The sequence below is a fragment of the Panthera leo genome, chromosome B4 (assembly GCF_018350215.1).
Source record: "Panthera leo isolate Ple1 chromosome B4, P.leo_Ple1_pat1.1, whole genome shotgun sequence".
In the NCBI taxonomy this organism is placed as follows: Eukaryota; Metazoa; Chordata; class Mammalia; order Carnivora; family Felidae; genus Panthera; species Panthera leo.
Window position 1 is genome coordinate 107,226,859 of NC_056685.1, and position 18,511 is coordinate 107,245,369.

At 32.7% G+C, this 18,511-nt stretch overlaps 1 protein-coding gene across 7 annotated transcripts in view; it reads left to right on the plus strand.

The window, feature by feature from the left end:
- Positions 1 to 18,511, plus strand: part of LRRIQ1 (leucine rich repeats and IQ motif containing 1) — a 214,066-nt gene that overhangs the window by 118,340 nt on the left and 77,215 nt on the right. For 4 of the 7 annotated variants that reach the window (XM_042947273.1, XM_042947279.1, XM_042947275.1 and 1 more), the window contains exons 23-24: positions 2,348 to 2,374; positions 7,565 to 7,666. In XM_042947273.1, coding sequence (XP_042803207.1) covers positions 2,348 to 2,374; positions 7,565 to 7,666 — 129 coding nt within the window. The remainder of the gene's footprint in view (positions 1 to 2,347; positions 2,375 to 7,564; positions 7,667 to 18,511) is intronic. The other 3 variants (XM_042947277.1, XM_042947278.1, XM_042947276.1) reach the window with 2 other exon arrangements.

Consider the following 18,511-nt stretch of genomic DNA (forward strand, 5'->3'; position numbering starts at 1 on the left):
AGTTTGTTTGTTCCATGAACATTAGCTCTGAAGGCTTCACAACTTGACATTTTGGAAAAGAAGTACAGTGTATATCTTCACAATTATGTAGAACTTGGGAAATGTTCAGTGACAAAAAGAAAAAAAAGAAAAACCCTTTTTTTCTATCCCACTTGATTCTTCAAATCATTCTTTGGATACTTTTGATCATTTTAGTATCATTACCTAATATGTGGAGTAGTTTATAGGTGTCAGAGCAAGAAACAGCACATTATTATGACTTCATAATTAAAACTACTTAAAATTATTAGCATATTGTATGTAACTTTGCATTTACTTATAATTTTATAAATATTTACTCATGGACTCATAGACTTGATATAAGTAATGTGACCTTTTTTTTAAAAAACTGGTTTTGAGTTTTTCTCATTCATTAGCTTCTTTTGTAGATTTTGAGAATTTTTGAGATTTTAATGGCAGTGAAATGTTTTTGTAAAAGTACCATCAGTCCTGAGAAAAGCAAAGAATCTATATTTATCTTGTAGTTCTAGCTTATTTAAGTATACAAAGAAGCATTTAGAAGATTAATTTTTATCTTTATTAATTTTCCTATTTATTATTTAAAAATTATTTATTATTTCCTATTTATTATTTAAGTAATACTTAATGATGACTCCTTCTATTTATTATTTTAATCATTAATTCCCTGGTGGAATTCTAAGAAAAAAAAATATATATATATTTTCTCTTTTTAAATAATAAGGGGTGCCTGGGTAGCTCAGTCAGTTAAGTGGCCAACTTCTGCTCAGGTCATGGTCTCATGGTTTGTGAGTTCGAGCCTTGCATCGGACTCTGTGCTGACAACTCAGAACCTGGAGCCTATTTCAGATTCTGTATCTCCCTCTCTCTCTCCCCCTCCCTCACTCACACTCTCTCGCTTTCTCCTCTGTCTCTCTGAAAAATAAAGGTAAACATTAAACAATAATAATAATAATAACCAAGATACTCTTAGTTTCCAAGGAATAGCTGATATTTCTTGGCACAGTACTTTATTGATAAATTTCTGATGATTTATTTTTATATTCCAAAATGTCAACTTTCCTTTTTTTGGTGTTTGTTATATTAGTGACATCGTTTATCTTTTTGAGATAGCTGTAGTACTTTTTGTTGTGTGCTAACAGTTTGTAAAGTTTGAAAGATTGAAATTTTAAACATTTTTAAAGAAAATGTAGCAGTGCCTGAGTGACTCAGTTGGTTAATTAAGCATCTGACTTCAGCTCAGGTCATGATCTCTGGGTTCCTGAGTTTGAGCCCCACGTCAGGCTCTGTGCTGACAGCTCTGTGCTGACTTGCTTTGTGCCTCCCACAGTCTTGTTTTATAAACTCCTATTAATTTCCTCAGGACTCAGTGAACACAATACTATAAGGTGGTTCCCAAGGATTAGTAACTCCAAACTCTTAACAATAGTGAGACTTTGTTTCAGTCCTAGGGAAATGGAATCCAGTATAGTAAGTCAGAGTAGTTTGACAAACTTTTTTATTGCTTTGATGTATATATTTTTTTCATCTTCAGTAGTACCAACAAACATTCTTTAAATAGCTGTTTTGAGAATAATAAAAGTTTCTGAAATTCCTGGGGGAAGTTCAGATATTAGAAGTGGCATAAGTACTATTTCAGCCAATGTTCAACAAATAATTATTACTTATGTTCAAGGTCTATTTTTTAAAAGATATTCACAATGTTTGTAATAGTTTCTGATAGTGAAGCTAAGAAAAAATCTGTCTTAGAATCTATCTCTGGAAATGTATAGATCTTTCTTGCTCATTCTTATAACTAAGTGATTTTTGTTGTTAAAATCATTTTTAATAAATCAGCATAGTAAATAATATGTTTTAGCAAAAGTTTTAATAAGGAATATATGCTCATACAAAAAACCATTGTGTTAAAGGACAAAAATTAGACGTAATAATTATCAGGCAAAATCAAACATTTTTTATCTGTCACAAGGTGGCATGATAGAGTAACAAATGTAAAAGGACAACCAAACATACAAATTAACAACCTAATTTTAAATTTAACATTTTGCCAGTGGCCATTAAGCAGACCTGTTAGGTAAAGGTCTAAAATGGCAATTGTATAATTTTTATGGATAGCATTACTCTAATTGCATGATTGTAAACCAAATTGCATTCTTACTACTGAGTTTGTACCCTTGTTAAGCTTTTGTTTTGCTTTTGTTTAATCAAAATATTATTAGATTAATGAAATACAAGTAATTTTTTTCTTTTAAATTTGAATTCCATAATGTACAACTTAATGATGACATTTAAATTCTCCTCATTCTTTTTCTCTACTGCCTCGTCACAGCAGATACTCAGAATAGAAATACTCAAGGTAAGATTAAGGATGAAATAATGAACAAGAAAATCAGTGGGATCTTCTCCAATTATAATACTTTAGTCTTTTACTAGATTAATAATGTAGCACTTATGTCATTTTGTATCTGTGAATGAATCGTATAAGATTGTACCTCTGGTTTTCTTCATACAGAAAAAGAACTTTCTAGTACATTTCCAGTTTACAATTCAATATGTAAAATCCTACTACCTTATTTAAATCTGCCTAAAATAATGGCCATAATTTTAAACTTTTACTAAGAAGTTAAAATGATGCTTTAGATACTTCAATTATATTAAACACTTAAAAATTAATAGTAATTTTCAAATATTCATGGATATATATATATATATGTATATATATATATATATATATATATATATATATATATATTACATGGATAACATGCCAACTTGAAAATCATAAGCCACCAGAGGGCAACATTGTCCATAAAACTACGGGAGACTATCCATCTTTGTGGGGGTAGGGAGGGTGGTAGGTGAAACATCAGAGGATAGAAACTTTTAATGAAATGGAATCAATTATGTCCTCCAACCTAACAAAGCTGTAATCCTCAAGGAGGGGGGTATAAATGCACAGGTTATGGAAGCTTTAATTCAAATTTCTACCATGAAAAACCTTAGCACAAGTTGCTCAGTAGCATAATACTTCCCGTTTATATCTTATACGTGTATTTATTAGCCAAGGGATATGAGTCCACAATTTTTGTTTGAAGATGAGAGTGAAAATAGGGCAAATTCATTCAAAGAAAGTTGCAGATAGGGGAGGAATACCACTGAGTTTGCTGATTAATAAAGAAGCAAGGGGCCAAGGAAACATACAGTGTAGGCAACCATCAGGGGAGAGTCAGTATTAATGACTTCTACTGGGATAAAAGAAGTCATCTGCTTTAAACAGAAAAAGCCAGAAGAGGGAGAGGGAAGAGGAATTGATTGGAAGTCAGAGGATGAAATCTAAAATTGTGAAGCGTTATATTTACTTAGTTTGAGTTTGGGTTCTGATTATTGTTATTCCTAGTAAGTTATTGCTGTTTTTCTCATGATGGACATAAGCATGAACCAGTAATGACTGGTCTTATCTTTATGGAGTTTTTATTGGTTTGTCTTTTTGTATTTACTGTTGCCTCATGCACAGAAGTAATTTTAGAATTTGGTGATCTGTGTTGGAATTTAGCGAATACGCAGGGAAGGTTAGGGTGTATAACTACCGTGGAAAGCATGATGTGCAAGATGTGAGTTGCTGGTTTACTGAAAACATAAGAGTCAATAACCTAAAAGTAATGAGCTTGACTGGTAGCAAGATTGAGAGGAACAGGGTCAGGGAAGAGAGTAAGTGCTTTGTTTTGATGTGGAACACTTCTCAGAGAGGATAAGTTCTGAGTATAGGGATTTGGGTGGAGAGCCCTTAAAAAGTTTAAAGGCTAAGAATATAAGGACAAAAACACAATGTGGTCTTTCAATATTTATCATATTTATGCATATCACATTTCAAATTTCATTGAGTGAAGAAAGAGTAGGATGAAGCAAAAGAAGTTAATTTAGTTCTAAAGGTAGGGCTACACTAGGGATAAGAATCATCTTGCAGCAGTTTGTAACACCTAGCACAGTGTCAAGTACATAGTAAGCACTCAATAAATACTTGTTCATTTTATTTCAGTGATGAAAATAGCTTGAGACTGTATTGGTAACATGTATTTGTAGTTAAGAATTAAGCCAGGTAGAAAATAAGTTAGACGAACTTTTTAATGTGACTTGAGCAGTCATGGGCTACCACAAAGAGATCAGGTTGCAAAATGATAAGGTAAACAATGAATGTGAAGGATCAAAAGGGACTAGAATAGATAGAACTGTGACAAAATTAAGTTTATTGATAATTTGTTTTGTTTACTTCAGTGATTTCTAAAAATAATTTATAAGAATTTTGGTCATGTGGTGCCTGGATTAAGCGTCGGACTCTTGATTTTGGCTCAGGTCCTGATCTCACAGTTTGTGGGATCATGCCTGGCATCAGGCTCTGTGCTGAGCATGCTTGGGATTCCCTCTCTCTTTCTCTGTCCCTCTCCTGCTCGTGCGCTCTCTCTCTCTCTCTCTCTCTCTCTCTCAAAATAAATAAAATAAAAACATTTTTTGATCAAACATTAACTTCGTTGCGCTAGCAAAACAATAATAAAATCCATTTGAATAGTAAGATCCTTGAGGTGAAGACACTCCTTGTTCCCCACCTAATATCATACCTGGCATATGGTAGATATTCAATTAACAACTATTAACTGAATCAGCAGTAAATGAGATAAAAGTCACTAAATACCTTTGTGTGTATGTGTATGACTGGGTATGTATATTATAGTCATTTAAATATATGTTTCTATTTGGGAAGGTAAATTTAAATTAGTAAGTAAATGATGAAATAGTCATCAGACTTAAAACATATTTTACAGCACAGCTGTACTTTGCACATACAAAAAATGGGTAATAACCAGGTTTTTATGTATGAAGTTAACAAGAATAAGATCAACCAGTGAGCTAAGATTAGGACTGTAGAAACTGAAAAGAGATTATATAGGAGATGAAATAATTTTAAGGTTGTTCTAATGCCTAAATAAAGTTATGTTACTTAAATGAGATAATGAAGTGTTGAGTATGGAACCACACACATAATAGAAACTCAACTTACTTATAGGTTTCTTTAAGTATTTTATAAAGATATATTTAAAATCTATTTCCCGGACATTGGGCAAGCCATACTGGGTGACAAAAGATTTTTAAAACAGCAACATAGACTTGCCATTGATGACCTCAGAGGGTAGATTTAAATGTACAAAATTGATTTTATGATGCAAGAAAAAGGTTTCACAAGCTGAACTCTTTACAATAAGTTTGTATCCTAGCTTATTTTTTGAGGGTATTTTTTGAGGGTACGAGTAGTGTCTTATTTCACAGTGGTATTTCCAGAGGCTATCACAATCAAGTGATTTTTTTCCCCCATCTAGAATACTGTTTCTTGCTTCTGTATTATCCCTTTGAAATTTGAATTAATGTAAGTTTTAAATAAATTAAAGGTTGCAATCAGAATGTTTTAAAATGAAAGGATATTGAAAATATAGCACTGTTTATGCGCCCTTGTAGAGTAAAATTTTTTTTTGAGTAAATTGAGCTAGACAACTTTTCTAGATATTTTTGTATGTATTCTTTAATCTTGATAATAATATGAGGAAAGTGCTATTTTTTTCTCTGTTTTACATATTAAGAAATCAAGTCATGGAGAGATTATTTGCCCAAAGGAGTACCAAAGTATTTATAAAAGATCTACAGCTATTATTCTGTGTGCTATATAAATAAAATGGGTAAAATGAAGCCAATTATGGACCATCAACTAATATCATCTTATTCTATGGAGGATTTAAGATCTTTTCAGAGAATAGAATTGCCAAGTTGGAAATATTATTCTTATTTATGTTGTGGTTATATGTTTACTAGCCAGCATTTGTTCAGCACTGACACTTTGCAGACATGAGTCTTGATGCTTTACATACATTATTTCATTAGTTCTCGCAGTAGTATTTCAAAGTTAATATTATTTCTCTTGTGTAGAGAAGTGAAGGAGAGAGGGCAATTTGCCCAGAGTCACACAACTAGTAAAAATTAGGTCTCAGGTCTAATCCAGTTCTGTTGAATTGTAATGTCTTTGCTCAGGACGCGCATAGATGAAATGGAATAGCAAGAACAGGAGAACATGTAGAAAGATCAGTAGGTTATAAGGTATCATACAGAACATAAGCCCATGGTAATCTGTCTTCCCTGACTGACTAATGCTCCTTTTGACATGTCAGCATTGTTTTTCATAAATGACTTAGACAATATGTAATATATGTTTTATTAAATACATAGACACCATTTTTAAAAAATATGTTATTCTTATTTCTAATTTATGTTGAATTCGTATAGACACACCCAACTCTTACAATACCTTAGGTCACATATAATTATGAGACATGCCCAAATATTGACTAGTATTTTCCCTAATCTTGAGAAATATAATCTCTGTGAACCATGGAAATCATGCTTATTAGTAAGGGTAATTATTGCTAAAAGACTAATGGAAATCTTCAGTTTCCACATGCTTGAAAAATAACTCTACAACTACTATTCTGTTTTTCTAATAATATTCTAAAAATATGCTATCTTAGCATTTAATTGAAGTATGTAGTTTGAGCTTTACACTATTTAAAATCTTATTTTTCTATTTAGCATATTCAATGTTACTGCATTAGATATTAATTAAAGATTTTAAGTTATCCTTTTGCAAGATGATGTAAGATATTAAGAAATGTATGCTGCCCTTAAATGTGGTTTTATGTTAACCTACTTGAAATGCATAAATTTCCATTCTTTATTCTACTCCATTACTTACACCACTATTTTCTTTTCTCACAGTTCTTCAATAAGCAAAAAGTACAACTGCACCAAATCTCCAATTTACATTCCATAGAATCATTCATTACCAGTAAATTATAGGGCCCTATATTTACAATCATCCCATTTATTTTGTAGAATTAATAGATTTAGAGTGCTCTTGGCTATAAAATGTATATAGAATTTCCATAAATTCTTTGTTATGTAAATATAGTACATTAGGACAAAAGCAAAACCGTTATTTTATCCATAAAATTAATGAAATGATCTTTGTCTCTCCTATCAGTTGTCTTGCTTACATCTCCTTTCTCCCAGCTCCTCATATGTAGAGGAGAGAATAGTAGGGTATATGGCCTTTCCTGTAATAATAGCTTTCACCTATTATGAATTTATAGAAATTTTACTTTATTCCAGCAGAAATCAGGAATTTAAGAAAGGAGCTAAAATAAACAGTAAAACAATTCCCAAAATAAAAAGATGATGCCATTACTAGAAAGTGTTTATGTGATTTTTTCACATTATTAGCATTTCTGTGCTCTGTATTAATTATTGGCTATGTACTTAATCAGAAAACCAAGAATATGTGAATGGTTAGTTACTATTTCATATTATGAAACTTTGACATAATTACCAATATCACAGTGATTTATAGAGTGGGTATTATTTTTTAATACTATCATAAAAAAATATAGCCACTTCAGAGATAGAATGAGCCAGAGCTGAACTTTTGTCTTATCTTGCTCTTTTTGTCTAGATCCCACTGTTTGCCTAGAATTATTCAAAAACAATGAAAATAAAGTTTCTGTTACAAAATCACCAAAGAAGGCACAGCCCAGAAGAGATGATTACTTTGAAGGTATGGTTTAATCATAGACACATAGGTAAAAAAGGTAAAGATGGAGTATGGAATTGTTGAATCACCATATCATACACCTGAAACTAATATAGTACGTTAAGTAACTAGAATTAAAAGAAAAAGTTAAAAAAATAAATAAATAAAAGAATTTGTAGAAAAAAGATAAAGATGGAAAATTGTATCTCAAATAAAAATTTTAGGGGTGCCTGGGTGGTTCAGTTGATTTAACATCTGATTCTTGATTTTGGCTCAGGTCATGATTTCATGGTTTGTAGGATCAAGCCCCACTGCACTGATAGCAAGGAGCCTGCGTGGGATTCTCTTTTTCTCCATCTCTCTCTGCCCTGATAGTGCGGAACCTGATGCAGGGCTCAAACTCACGAACAGTGATATTATGACCTGACCCAAAACCAAGAGTCAGATGCTTAACCAACTGAGCCTCCCAGGCACCCCAATAAAATAAAAGTTTAATTCTCAGTAGTCCTAAAGTACATGTATGAAATATTATATATAAGGTATAATTAAATAAAAGTCAAAATATGTCTCTTGGAGCTAAAATACTAATTTAGTGCATCGATTCATTAGCATAGTAGTTTAGTATTTGTATCAGTGCTTACATAAATTTAAATTTCTTATATTTTTATGTGAAATCTTATAAAGCTATTTCATCAGTGTTACTAATTTTATTCAAATTTTACACTGACTGATATTAGCCAATATCAGTGGAAGTGAACCCATGTGGAAATGATATTCTAATATATTTACTTTACTGCCAATATACACAAATTGCATTAAATGTTATAAATTAAACTATGGAATTTAAAATATTTTACTATATTTGAAGCTTGCCCAACTGACTTTTGGGGTAAAGGATTTATACATCTAAATGGCAGATTATATTTCTGATTTCAGCATTTGGAAGAATTATGGACTTACATTATTGAACAGAAATATTTAAATATGTCAGAGAAGCCAACATGACTTACAATAAGTTTGCCATTGCTTTCTCTTTAATATTACAATATTCATAATTTTATCTATACTTTTGGATTATAATTTCTAATAGGAAAAATACATTTGAATGGAAGTAAACCACTTAGAATTTTTAATACTCTTCTATACATTTTAAATAAGTCTTAAAATTTATGCATTATTGGAGCACCTGGGTGGTTCAGTCGGTTGTGTCCATTTTTAGCTCAGGTCATGATCTTGTGGTTTGTGAGTTCAAGCCTCACGTCAGGCTCTGTGCTGACAGCTCGGAACCTAGAGCCAGCTTCAAATTCTGTGTCTCCTTCTTTCTCTGCTCCTCCCCCACTTGTGCTGTCTGACTCCCTCTCTCAAAAGTAATTATTAAAAAATTATGTATTATTATAGCATATTGAAAATAGATATTTTTATTTACAGAAGAAAAATTTGATAAACCCCAAATGTATACTTTTCTTTAGATGCCTGTTAAGTATGTAGCAGTGGAAGACATGGGGTCTCGAATTTTCTTTAGTAGTAAATATATACATAAGAAGATAGATAAAATAAGTATAGCAAATTATTGAATTTTTTGGATCAGTAGATGATGGTATATGTAGGCTTGCTCTACCATTCAATTGTTTTTTAATATTAGAAATTTTCCTTAGAAAAACATTTTTAAAAATTCGTGACCATTGAAGGTGTCAAAAACCAGTATTTCAAAAAATACTTATCAATTAGTATTTTAACAAAATTAAAATATGTTTTCAATATAAAATAGGGCTTGGGTTTTAATTAGTTAATTTCCTTATTACAGTCTTAATTTCACCATTTCACTGTGAAAGAAAGAGATGAAATTCTGCTAAAATCAATAACAATACCACAGCTATTATCTGTTAAATAGAAGCATTGTTACTTTAGAAAGGCAATGCCTAGTGAGAAAGATAATTGGGGCATTTTTGCCCTTTAAATTAGCATACATCTCACAATCAAAAGAGAAATCTATCCCAGCCTGTTCTATAGGTCGCATTATCTTGTTCTGTGAAGTGTGAAGGTATGCTACCAGCTAGAATAGTGTGTATAAATATACCATATATATATATATATATATGTGTATATATATATATGGTATATTTATAGATTTGTGTATTAATATAAAATATGCTAGGAATAGTTCAAATACTGACAGAAATAAAGTGGACTATAGAACATAGAACATTTCTACCTATGCTTCATGATATGAAGTTATATGTTTTTGTTTACTTTCATCCATATGAAATGCATTTAATTTACTTTTTTTTTTTCTTTTTGCAACCTCAAATATATTTGTCATTTCATTAATTTCACTGAATGGTCATTATGTATTATGTGGGTACCAGATAATCTAGTGACTGACAATTAGTTTCAGCGTTGGTGTTCTTTTTTTGTTTTTTTGTTTTTGAAGGAATAGGCTTGGCAAAAACAGCTGTACATGGAAGAACTTTTTTTACCTAGTATGTTTATTTCTACCTTCTTTTAAGAGGAAAAGAGTGAGGCAAAGGTAATTTGATCATTGCTGGCCAGGTTGAATCCCAAGGTGACTTTACCTGTCTCTCTGGCATCACATGCTTCCTGGACTCACATTATTTCCTAACTTGCCATAAGGGCCAGTCGGTTTCCCCCTGAGTAGCCTGACTCACCCCAGCTTCCCAGTAGAGGGCGCATTTTAAAATCAGGCCTTTTGAGATACAATTTCTATAATATAAAATGCACCAGATTTAAGAGTACAATTCAATGAATTTCAATATATTCACAATAACACAACTATCATCACAATCTCATTTTAGAGCATTGGAAGGACTTTTCCCTTAAAAATTTCAAATTAAATTAATAGTTGGGCATCTTACCCCCCAACAGTGAGGGAGATCAGAATTAAATCTCAGTGTAGGTTTAGATTGAATGTTCTATCTGAAACATTCTCTCAGCACAATGGCATCGCAGCACTGTCTTATAATTCCCTTGGTTTTGTTGAGATTAGATGATAGTATTATTTGATGATTTCTCCCTATAATTCCCATTTATAATAACACTGTGTGATTTTTTTAATGTTAAGTTTAAAAAATATTTTCTTCTCCACTTTGCAATATTATCTGTGGGGTATTTCCATGATTTCTCTTATCAATTATACTAAAATTATTTAGGTATTATTGCTTCTTTTTTCTGAATGTCACTAATAGGACAGAGAGGGTGGTACATATCCTCTATTAGGCAAAAAATACACTTAAATTTGAGGAATATTTGATGAAATATCAAATAATATTAAGTGATATAAGGTAAAGAATTATTCCCTTTTAATAGACCATGTTTTACAAAGTATCCTTCTATTTTGCGATAACATGAAATATTGACAATTTTTGACTAGCCGCCAGATTTAGAGCTGTAACCTTATGAAGGCTGAGGAACTTTTGACCACACCTGGTCCCAGGGTAACCTCATACATGTGCAGTATGTTAGTTATCAATCAGTTATTCCTATGAGACAAAGCTAAGAGTCTGAAGACTTTACAGATTCAACATTGGTTTACTTGATTGACTTGTTTATTTATTTATAATTTATTTAATGTTGGATTACTGTTTTCCTTTACCCTAGGTCACCCATAATCCTTACTTAGGCTTCAACATCTGATCTTGCCTTAGACTTTGAAACACTTTCTTGATTGTTACCTCAGAGATCTCCTACCAAGTTTCCTTTTTTATGGTAAAATGCTCAGTGTAGCATCCTGACATCACTCTTCCATAGCTATCACTGGTATAAAAAGAAGCCTAGCTTAATAAATGTAAGTCTAGATTCCAGAGTTAGTCTAACACTAACTGCCTGAATGGAACTGAATCTTGATTCCACCATTTATTGACTGTGTGGCCTTGAGGACATTATTTAACTTCCCTGTTTAGAATTATTTTTCACATGTAAAATTGGATACTAATAGTACCTAGTTGTTGGGGATTACATGAGATCCTCCTTGTAAAATGCTTGAAATACACAGTATACATATATAGTTAAGTCCTCAAAACTTGTAACCATTTGCAATAGTCATTTTAAAAGTACAGCTTTATTCTTTTTTCCTCTTGCTTGCAATTGGTAGTATTTATTGTATTTCTTGCGAGGTAGGTACTGTGCCAAGAGTTTTACTTAAATTCTCTGATTCAATCTTCAAAAACTCTGAAGAATGTATTATAACTGGCAACATTTTACGGATGAGGGAACTGGTTTTGAGAGTTTGATAGGTGATTTGCCCAAGATCATACAGAGAGTAAGTGAGCAGAAATGGAGATAATTTCTTTATTAAAACAATGCTAGCAAAAATCAAACAAAATGCAGACATGAAGAGCAAAGGTTCTTGGATAATGCTGAAATGTATATACAACCTTAGAATCAAAATATTTAAGAAAAAAAATAAAGACTAATGATTAAGTTAGGCAAAACTCTGGGAAACTAATAGCCAATTTTGTTCTTTCTCATAGCTTGCATTAATATAAATTAAGAAACAGTTTAGTACCAACATGGTGATAAATGTCTAATTTGTGCCATGTAATTAACTCCTACCTCATCTAATATTATTATTAATATTATCATGATTATCTAACATTATTAGGGACCGTATCTGTTAGACTCTAAAAGTGACCATATTTTTAATCACCTATTTTAATTTTCAGATAGATGATAACATCTCCACACAGCCCAAAAGTAAACACTCTACTTTTGCTTCATTTTTTCTTATTATTATTTATTCACAAATTAAGTGACATTCTTGCCCTAATCTGCTCAAATTTTAAAATTTGCTACTTCTAAACCAATGCCAAATTCAGACTTTTGGCTTTAGCCAAGGAAGGAAGTTAGACAAGCCAGGAAAACAATTGGATCTGGCCCAACAACCTTCTCAGAGAGGCAAGTTTTGTCTTCGTTCCTCCATTCCCTGGGACATTTTACTTGATTTTAATGTCAGGTTTTCTTAATTCCCAGTCTGGTGCTGTCATCACTAGCATGCTTTCTATTTCTCCTCTTATAAAACTGAAGATTTACACACACCATATGTCCTTTTACATCATAGATGTTCAAATATTTTTGTACTAAATTTTTGAGAATTGAAGACATTAAAAGACCTTCAACTTCTATAATTTTTACTTCAGAGCATTTCTAGCCAAACCATCTTCCTTTGTGGTATTTTTTATTGTATGATTACAAGCATTTTCTCTTCTAGCTTTCTTCCTTTTAATACCAGCTTAAGGCACAGAGTCACATTATGTAGATTGTTTTAAAGTACGTCTTGTATTTCTGTAGTTGTGTAGAGTACTTGCTATTAATGCCAATGTGATTAGGTATTAAGAGCTGGGAGAATAATTGCAAGCAACCGAAGAATACCTGATATCACGCTGTAAAGAAGAGATGTTTGCAATCTTATTTCTACTGAGCAAGACTCAATATTAGTCAAAATAAAGAAGGATCTGAATATTCATAAAATGTGCTCTGTCCATCAGTATCTCAGTTTGCAACAATGACTCTACTTCAAATTACTATTTTCTTACTAAATGTTAAGCTACATGTATCTCCTTGGTATTCACAGCCTTTAGGATAACACCTAATGCATAATGGATGCTTCATAAACTTTTTTAGTGAAGAAAAACACAAAGGACCATACCCTTAAATAACTTCAAGTGTAGATGGAGCTACATGATGCTTGCATAACATCTTTGAATATGCTGTTTCCTTTGATGAACTGGACTCACTGTCCTATGCGTTGAAGGAAATCTCTTCACTTGGCTAATTCTTGTCACCTCAGGCATTAATCCCTTAAGAAAAATTTTCAATTCTAGCTTACAACACCACTTACTGTGTTCCCACAATAACCAGAATAAACTTTTATCTACCATATGATATAATTAATATAATATAATATAATATAATATAATATAATATAATATATAATTATGATATGATATGATATGATATGATAATAGTCTCTTTACTCTTGCCTGTTGCTCACTACTTGTACAGGCACTGTTCTATGTGCTTTACTATAACATAATGAAATCCTTACCACAGCATTTTGAAACAGGAAACAAAACTTCATTCATATTAGAAAAGTAAAAGTTTGCCTGTACCTACAAAGAATTAAAAATCAACTAGCAAAATCTTGTCTAACTTTTGTATGAATGTTTTTATTTTCAACCTGACTAATAGAAAAGGATCTGGGGAAAGAGTCAATAGAAATTGGAAAGTAAGTGGGAAGCTCAACTTTAAAGAATATTGAAGGTCAGGTGCTGTATTTTAACTTCCTTTATAGAATTTAATATGATGCATTTTATATGACTTAAGTATTTAAAATCTTCCCATGATCTCTCATTGCTCTTAGAACAAAAGCTATCGTTCATATCATGGCCCACCTGACTGTAAATGTCAGAACGCTTTCCAGTTCCTCAAATATGATAAGAAATTTTTTACTTTGAGGCTTTTATACTTTATTGTTTTGCCTGGAAACTCTGCCCTCCACACTTCGCACAATGACCCTCTCATTGTTCAGTTTGTGTCTCCAGTCCCATGAGAGGGCTTTCTCTTACAACACTACCTTGGTAAATTTTTCCTCTCTACCTACTAACTCTCTCACCCAACACCTGCTCCATTCATTACATTTATCTGCTATTGTCCTATTTAATCTGAATTGTTAAAATTTAACTTAAATGTTGTGTTTCCACTAATAGAATGTAAGCTCTACCAAGGGAGAACCATGTTGGGAAGATCTTATTTAGCTATATCCTCAGCACTTAGAATAGAGCCAGATATATAGTTGGCACTCAATAATATTTGAATAAGAAAGAAAAATATGTGTAAGCGACATAATTAAAACTCCCTAAATATATTTTGAACAGTATCATGGTATTTTTTAATATAAGGTTCAGAATCAATTTAACTTTCTACAGAAAAAAATCTGATTAGGAATTCAGTCCAGTAGAGCATGAAGCAAACTGTAAATTTTTAAAAAAATTATCTGTGGAGGGGCACCTGGGTGGCTTAGTCGGTTAAGCGTCTGACTTCAGCTCAGGTCATGATCTCGATCTAGTGGTTCGTGAGTTTGAGGGTTGCCTTGGGCTTTGTGCTGACAGCCCAGAGCCTGGAACCTGCTTTGGATTCTGTGTTGCCTTCTCTCTGCCCCTCCCCCTCTCATGCTTTGTCTCTCTCTGTCTCAAAAATGAATAAACATTTAAAAAAATTAAAAAAAAATATCTGTGGATAAGGGGGATTCAGGAAATGGTAATCCCAAGTTAGAAAACAGCTGATTAAACTCTTCCTTAACCACATTAGTTATAAAGAGTTTGTATTTTCTACTTTCCCCCAAATTCAGCCAGAATAGAATATTTATTATATATTTTATAGTGTGTATATATACCTTATGTACAGATGATTTACATATACATATATACTTTATATGTATTTTTTGTGTATATGTATATATGGTGTGTATATGATTTAAAAATGGGAAAGGATTTCAGAGCTCTTAAGGTTTTTTGAAATAAACCATGTTATGTAGACTATGAGATGTTAGTTTATTTTCCATTAAAAAATACAAGAGGACTTCTACTTCTGGTAAGAGAAGACTATGTAATTCAAACCAACCCTCCTGCAGAGAACAACTTTAAAAGCTGGAAAAGTTATTTTTAAGAATGTAATTGAAGTCATTAGAGAACTAACAAGTAAGCAAAGAATTATGAGTCAAGAAGAAAATACAAAGATGTGAGAAGCTAAGCAAAGCATTTGATAATGTCACCAGTCTAGGTGCATTGCAAATAGACTTTCTAGTAGCCTTTTGCCAGAAACAACCATAAAACATCTCCAGAAATAGATAACATCCCAAACTTCAAATTATCTCTGCATTTTTTCCTATGCAGTGTTTGGCGCGCGCACACACACACACACACACACAGGCATAGAAAGAGATGAGACAACATTGAACACCAGGAGAAACAATGGATACACATAGAGCCAACAAGATTTCAGATAATGGAGATTTTTAAAGACATATACATAATAACTTTAGGGATATAGAAGAAATTGAGGATTTCAACAGATACTGAACTTATAAAAAAATATCCAAAAGAAAAGTATAACTTAAAAAACTGAAATTAAGAACTCAATGGATAGATTTAACTACTGGTTAATCAAAGCTGAGGAGAGATGGGAAAATAGGTCTGAAAGAAATATCTAGGGGCGCCTGAGTGGCTCAGTCATTTGAGCATCCGACTTCAGCTCAGGTCATGATCTCATGGCTTGTGGGTTCAATCCCTGCATCAGGCTCTGTGCTGACTGACAGCTCAGAGCCTGAAGCCTGCTTCAGATTCTGTGTCTCCCTCTCTCTCTCAGCCCCTACCCATCTTGTGCTCTCTTGCTGTCTCTCTCTGTCTCAAAAATAATAAACATTTTTTAAAAAATCTAAATTGAAGCATGAAATGAAAGAGAATCAAAAATACAGGAAAGAGATCAGACATGCAAGATACAGCAAAAATGTCTCACACACATGTAATTACAGTCCAAGAAGTGGTGAGAGAGAGTGTCATAAAAGTAATGTTTGAAAAGTTAATGGTTGAGAATTTACTAAAAGTGAGGAAAACTTCAAGTTGTAGATTTAAGAAACTCCATGAACCATAAAACATAAAACATATACATTCAAAGAAAACTACACTGCAGCATATCATAGTAAAATTGCTAAAAAAGAGAGAGAGAAAAAAAAAAAGAAAAAAAGAGAGAACTTTTTTTTAAAGAGCCAGAGGAAAAAAAAGTTTGTTATCTTCAAAGGACCAGTAATAATAAATAATGAAGCTGGCTTCTGAATAGAAATGATGAAATCCAGAAGACAATTATATATTATTGAAGACAGTTAACCAGAAGACAGTTATATATTATGCCACCCCCAAATTCACAGGTTGAAAGACCTAACCCTCTCATTATATTTGGAGATAAAGCTTTTAAGGAGATAATTAAGGTTAAATGAGGTCGGGTGAGTGGGTCTCTAATCTAAGAGGACTGGTATACTTATCCAAAAAGAAAGAGACATCAGGAGTATATGCTCACAGAGAAAAGACCATGTGAGGACACAGTGAGAAGGTGGCCATCCATAAGCCAAGGAAAGAGGCGTCTGAGGAACTAAACTTTTAGCACTTCCATCTTAGACCTGTAGCCTCCAGAACTATAAGAAAATAAATTTCTGTCCTTAAAGCATCCAGTCTGTGGTATTTTGTTATGGCAGCCCAAGCTGACTAATGCACAATGTAATGATATCTTCAAAGTACTAAAAGAAAATAAGTTCCAGTATGAAAGTCTATACCCAGCAAAACTTTCATCTTCAAAAATGAAAAACAAGGCACTCATGCCATCCAGTTCCCCATCTGCTGCTTCTCTGTACAGTCACGAGGAATAAGGAGGAGAACACCTGGATTCCTGAGCTAACCTTCACAAAGAAAATGGGGAAAGATAGTGGGTTCTGAGATAAGAAGTCCATGGCAACCTTTTTTTTTTTTCTCCTTATCTTTGTTGTCCCTTGCTCCTTGAAAACAAAATCTCTCTGCCCATCTGTATTAGATGCCCACCTATTGCTATATAGGAAAATTTCTGTCCTTTGAGATAGCCAATAATCCTGTCAAGGTTTCAGAGAATTATTACAATACCTTAGAAAGTTCATCATAGAGAGCATTAGTCTTCTATCTAAAGAAGGCTACATAAGATAACAAAGTAACAACTGTTTTGCACTGAGAAGTCAGGTTTGAATCTCATGTAGATACACTAGCTGTGGACTCATGCCTTTGTTTTCTCATCTGTAACTGAGAACACCAGTATTTACTTCTCATGATATTTTAAAAATTAAATGTCAATCTAAGACTTCCTAGCTAAAGATGATTGATCTGGAAACCCTCACTAAAACTTCAGGGAAGATATTTTTTAAGACACATACTAACAAATATAGGAAATGGGCAACAGTAATATAATTTTATAGACCAGAAAACATACATATGTGACTAACAGTGAGAAAGCAAAAGCTTAAACTAGCAATGAAATATGAGAACTATTTCAAACTCAGAATTTCAGGATGATGGTATTAGGCCCAGTGGAAGTAATGTGAAGAGATCTGGATTACCTGTGCAAAATTTTTGAACTTAATTTTTTTTAATAGGATAAAACAGAATCTGTGACTTAGGAAATCCTTGCTTGACACCTCACTAAAACTAAGAAGAGTAGATGTAGGTATATGTTAAATGCTAAATTCCCAACCCCTTCCCCTGTTCAGCTCCCAGAATTCTGATAATCATGTTTTTTGGTCCAGATGGGCATAACAAAATACCATAGACTAGGTGGCTTAAAACCCAGACATTTATTTTTCACAGTTCCAGAGGCTGGGAAGGTCAAAATCAAAATACCAGCTAACATAGTTCCTAGTGAGAGCTCTCTTTCTGGCTTATGCATGGCCACTTTCTTACTATCTATGCACATGGCTTCCCCTTGGTTCATGCATGTGGAGAGAAGAGATCTCTCCATTCCTCTTCTTACAGGGCCACTAATTCCATCATGAGGGCCCCATCCTCATTACCTAATCTAACCCTAATTCCAAATGCCATCACATTGAGAGTTAAGATTTCAACACAGGAATGTTGGGGAAACATAAGCATTAATTCCATAGCACCATGCCTTTAGCCTCCAGGAAAGAGATGATAAGAGTGTTTCTGGATATTCTTATCAGTCCAAGAGGAAACATTTAAATATTGACATCAGGTATTTCCAATACAGGACTCTGGTAAGTCGTCTTAAGGTGAAGCTCTCAGAAAAGGCCTCATTCACTGGTGCAGAGTTTCCTATCAACCT